The sequence below is a fragment of the Triticum urartu genome, chromosome 2A (assembly GCF_056163025.1).
Source record: "Triticum urartu cultivar PI428250 chromosome 2A, HENAU_Tu73, whole genome shotgun sequence".
Lineage (NCBI taxonomy): Eukaryota > Viridiplantae > Streptophyta > Magnoliopsida > Poales > Poaceae > Triticum > Triticum urartu.
Window position 1 is genome coordinate 543027048 of NC_141874.1, and position 5341 is coordinate 543032388.

General features: G+C 50.5%; 1 protein-coding gene across 1 annotated transcript; it reads left to right on the forward strand.

Moving 5' to 3' along the window:
- The first annotated feature begins 1239 nt into the window (after positions 1–1239).
- LOC125530771 (amino acid transporter AVT1I) lies at positions 1240–3298 on the forward strand. Its single transcript, XM_048695172.2, has 4 exons — positions 1240–1436; positions 1610–1885; positions 1989–2602; positions 2682–3298. The coding sequence occupies exons 2-4, from the start codon at positions 1687–1689 to the stop codon at positions 3210–3212; spliced, it is 1344 nt and encodes a 447-aa protein (XP_048551129.1). The 5' UTR covers positions 1240–1436; positions 1610–1686; the 3' UTR covers positions 3213–3298.
- The last annotated feature ends 2043 nt before the right edge of the window (positions 3299–5341 follow it).

The following is a 5341-nucleotide window of genomic DNA, read 5'->3' on the forward strand; positions in this document are numbered from 1 at the left end:
TAGATTGGATTTTTTTTAGCATTTGCCCCCCCCCCTTCACAAACACTGGCGATTTGTGTTTCGCCCCCCATGGATTGCCGGCTAGCTCCGCCACTGGTCGGATGGGATGCTGGAACCAGCTATGATGTATGCTGGAATCGACTTTTCGAGATGCTGCATGTGGTGATGGTTTTTGCTGGAACCGAAGCACAGCCGGCGACGTGGTGGTCGTCGTTTGTTACAACAATACCCGACAAAAGCTACATCCACATTCGCGCGGAGCTGTAACCCTCTTTTTCCACACGGGAGCTGGAACCACGGACGATATATGCAACGATGTTGCAAATGTGAAGGAGATAAGGCGGCGACGACCACAAACTACACAGTTTTGCCGGAACCGACGTATATGGATGTTGCAACCGGCGAAGAGTGAAGCTACTATTGGCATCATTCATGTTAGCTCCCTCCCCCCCCCCCCCCCGGCAGCGGCGGCATATTTGTTTACGAAAAAGAGTTTTCCCCTGCTTTATATTGTAAAGCAACGACACCAAGCATCAAACAACAAGTCAAGAAAGGTTCAAGTACAAGCAAGTCTCAAATAATCATTGGGGGCACAGCAAAACAAGCCCCAAACAAAGAGAAAACAAGAGCTAATCCGGCTCGGGGGGTGGTGGCGGCACCATCGTCGTTTTTTGCTACCACCGAAGAATTTTTTGCTACATCCATTTTACGACTTACCTACGACCCCCAAACAGCGAGACGATGTTTTTTGCTGCAACCATGTTGATTTTTGCCACTACCGTCAACTGCTTTTTGCCACTACATCCATTCTTCACTACAACGAGGTGCCGATGGTGGTTTGCTGTGAATCCCGGCGATGAGATCTAGCATGGGACAGGGGGAAGGATGCTGCAACCGGTCGCCGGCGAGCTTCAAACTCGACCGACAAGGCGTGACAGCAACCACATGGTGCTACAACTGTAGAGCCGGGGAGCTACATCTACGACTCGTTTTTTGGCTGGAATCGATGAACGCAGGGAGCGTGACGGGTCACCACGGCGAGTGCGGCGGCACTGGGTTGTCGGGTGGGGATGGGGTCTTGTGTGCGCTGCTACGACATTGCGTGAGAGAGGGAAGAAAGAAGACGCCGCGGGGCAAATCAAACGGCTGTCCGCAGCTGTATCGGGCGGCTGCAGGATGACCGGTCCAATTTATCATCGCCCTTCTATAAGTCACGTGCCGCTTCGATCTCTTCTCCTCCTCAGCCCGAGCGAGGCACCTCTCGTTCCCGTGAACGCTTCTCCGCCGCCCCTCTTCTCCATCTTCTCAGCCCTAGGCCCCAACTCTGCGTCCCATCCGGCTCTCCGGTCGCCCGTCTTCTCCATATTCTCAGCCCCAGCCGCCCCTACGGCCCCAGCCCGACTTCCCCACCCGCGCCGCCTCCCCCATTATCGCAGGTACCTCCCCCCCCTTTCTCCCTCTTCCCTCCCTGCTCCCTTCTCACAGGGTTCAAATTGATGGATTTCTATTTCGGTACTAGTTTGGTTCAGCTTGCTGCTGGGCGTATGCTGTGATCTGTGAATTCTTGCCCGAAAATTTTGATAGTCCAAGATTTAGTGTGATTTCACAGGGTGTGTTCTATCTCCTGCTCTGAATTTCTCTGAAACTATAAAGGTGGATCGTTGAGGGAGCTTGTACTAGAGTCAAATGTCAAATAGAGACCCCAAGTACATACCAATAAGCGTGAGCGCGCGGTCGGATTGCGCCGTGCCAATGAGCTATGACGTGCCGCTTCTCGGGGCGCAAGAGGCCAGGCGGCCGGGGAAGGCGCCGCACGGCGGGGGGCAAGACGACGGCAATGCCAGCTTCGTGCGAACTTGCCTCAACGGCACCAACGGCTTGGCAGGTCTGCATGCAATTTTTTGTTCGCGCAGTCATGCTGTTAATTCTCTTGGTTTCGCTTTTGCACCTTGTTTTGATTCACACCGTGCGACACTTGTTTTGAGTAGGTGTTGGGCTGCTGTCGATGCCGTACGCGCTCGCGGAGGGTGGATGGCTGAGCCTGGCGCTGCTCGCCGCCGTGGCCGCCACCTGCTGGTACACGGGCCTCCTCCTCGGGCGTTGCATGGCCGCTGACCAGGCAATCCGGACGTACCCGGACATCGGCGAGCGCGCCTTCGGCCGCCGGGGACGCCTGGTCGTGTCCGCCTTCATGTACGCCGAGCTCTACCTCGTCGCCATCGGCTTCCTCATCCTCGACGGCGACAACCTCGACAAGCTTTTCCCCGGCGCCAGCGTTCACCTGGGGCCCGTGTCGCTTGCGGGGAAGCAGCTGTTCGTCGTGCTGGTGGCGCTCATGGTCGCGCCCACGACGTGGCTGCGCAGTCTGGGCGTGCTCGCCTACGTCTCCGCTGCAGGCGTGTTCGCGTCGGTCGCCATCGTCCTCAGCGTGCTCTGGGCCGCGGCCGTCGACGGCGTCGGGTTCTCCGGGCGAGGCACTACCACGCCATTGCGGCTCACCGGCCTCCCCACCGCTCTCGGCCTCTACACCTTCTGCTACTGCACCCACGCGGTGTTCCCGACGCTGTACACATCCATGAAGCAAAAATCTCAGTTCCCAAAGGTAACAGTAATTTAGTATTCCCTTGCTTCACTGGTCTGCTGCTGAAGATGGATACTAACTTCTCTTCCTAATTAACCAGATGCTAGCGATATGCTTCGTGCTGTGCACGCTCAACTACGGCTCAATGGCCGTGCTGGGATACCTCATGTACGGCGACGGCGTGCAGTCCCAGGTGACGCTCAACCTACCGGCGGCGAGGCTCAGCTCCAAGATCGCCATATACACGACGGTGGTCATGCCTTTCTCGAAGTATGCACTGGTGGTCACGCCGATCGCGGTGGCCATCGAGGAGAGGTTTCGTGGCGTGGTAGGCGATGGAGCCGCGGCCTCCGTGGCGGTGAGGACGCTGCTGGTGCTGAGCACGGTGGTCGTCGCGATCGCGCTGCCCTTCTTCGGGTACCTCATGGCGCTGGTGGGTTCCCTGCTCAGCGTGTGCGCGTGCATGCTGCTGCCGTGCCTCTGCTATGTCAGGATCTTCGGAGCTACATCTCTCACGGCTTTGGAGACGGCGTCGATCGTCGGAATACTGGTGTTGGGCTTGCTGGTGGCTATAACAGGGACGTACTCTTCTCTTGTGCAAATTATCCATGAGTTGCAAGTGGGAGTGTAAAATGTCTAATTCTTTTCTTTAGCTTATCTTTTAGATGAACTGGTTAAATGATATGCAATTTAATACTAGTATCAGCGAGGCCTCCATATGCTCTGCATCGTGTTTCTTGTTTCAGCAGCCGAATGCATTTCGCAAAAAAGGAAATCATAAGAAGAAATGAATTAGTGGCAATGGTATTACCCTCAAAAGAAGAAAGAAAATGTAACGAAATTATTATGTGGACGACTTCGTCTGGACGAGCTGTGAACGATGGAGGATCGAATGGTGATAGTCAGCTTTCCCTCTATGCATGGATGGCCTGACGTGTTGTATCATGCACAAATCGTCCAGATTCTATCGTGTGTGTAGCAGCGTTCAAAATGTAATGATAACTAAATCAAAATTAAAATAATAATTTTTTCTATGAAACAATGAATTAGTGGCATCGGTATTTCACTTTAAGAAGAAAGAAAACAAAACTTGCACACAATTACACTGAAATCGCACTTTTTTAGCATGAAAAAAACAATCATATAATAGTACAATTTTCACATATATTTTATAGTATTCATGTGTGTGTGTGTGTGTGTGTATATATATATATTAGATTCACCCAACACCTAAAAACACCCCCCACACAAAAACCTGACTAATAAAGAAAAAAAGGAAAAAAAAAGTAAAAACGGAAAAATAAAAAAGGAACAAAGGGGGAGAGGGGGAGAGGGGAGGGCTGGGGTAATGGGCTTTAGACCATTTAGGAATTGACTGGCCCAAATATGTGGTCAGTAAAAAAAAGACCAAAACAACTCATACAACAAAGCAAAAGAGCACGAATCTTAAAGCAGAATCAACATCCAACAACATTGACTAACCCAAAATTATTTTTCAGATGACTTACATATAGCTAAACTAATTAATTTGACGGAAGGCTAACATGTTTAAAGGCCAAAAGGTGATTAGCATTTGGCGGAAAACATGTCTTAAAATGACCATCACTCCATGTACGTGGGAGCACGGATAAGAGCACGCGCGGGGAGCAGGCAAGTCTCGTCCCTTCCTACCATCTAGCGTGAGTTGGCGGCAAGGAAGGAGGCATTGGGAAGACTTACCATACACATTAATTAGTACAAGAAAGAGACATGCAGGAAGCGAACAAAGGCCTGACTACTACATAGAGACAACTACTACCAGTCATGAGTGATAGTGAAGCCGTCAGAGGCAAAATGTTGTCGCTGGACGGACGAAGTCGAACCAATACGATAGACAAGCGAAGTGAGCAAGACCATAACAGAACATATGTGGAGTGGCGAAGGGGGCCTACTATACATATACTACGTGATTAGTAAGCGGTTCAAGACATCAAACAAAAAATCATGGCGGAATGCCATTCTTAGTTGGCAGAAGGCCATTGCATGCCACGACGGAAGGCCGTTAATCAATTGTATATACTCATGATTACATGCTAAACTTTTACGTAATGAAGAAGACAATTGTTATTTGGCGTAAGGTCACTTTTTATTTAAGCGTTTGGATGACCGGCTTTCATATCGGTGTCCAGAGATACGTCCGGGCGTATCAACAGATGGATAACATATTTGTTCTGAGAATTGGTATTATTTTTTTTTTAAGAATACGCTAAAGATGTACCTTATCTTTATAAAAAGGAGAATAACAATGTACAAGAAGCGTAAAGATGGAACAAGCCTCCATCTAAGGCACACGTCCATTACACCCCACATATTTGTTCCGAGGGTCGGCATTGTAAAAACCCTTATAGTTTACTTAGGTTTGTCGAACGATAAGGTTGTGGGCAGTAAGATTTGTCGAAAGAAAAACATTCTGCACAGTGGTTTTGAAAGCAAACCGAAAAGATCTCATGGAGATACCATTTCTTCACCTGGCCGACGTGGGACGCCGTGGACAGGGGCAGGTGGCCAGCCAGGCCTTCCATGATTCTGAAATTACTTGTTGAAAGCAGGTGAAAGCTCTTTTTTCATTTTCCCTGCAGCCGGTCGACTCAACGTTAGGATTTCGGCCGTCCTGCTTCCGCCGCTGACACTGACAGTGCTCTGAGTTTTTTCTTTTCTTTTCGCCCATCTTCACATCAGTGCGTCGCTCCCAGAGGGACCCGTCCCGGTGCGAAGTTAACA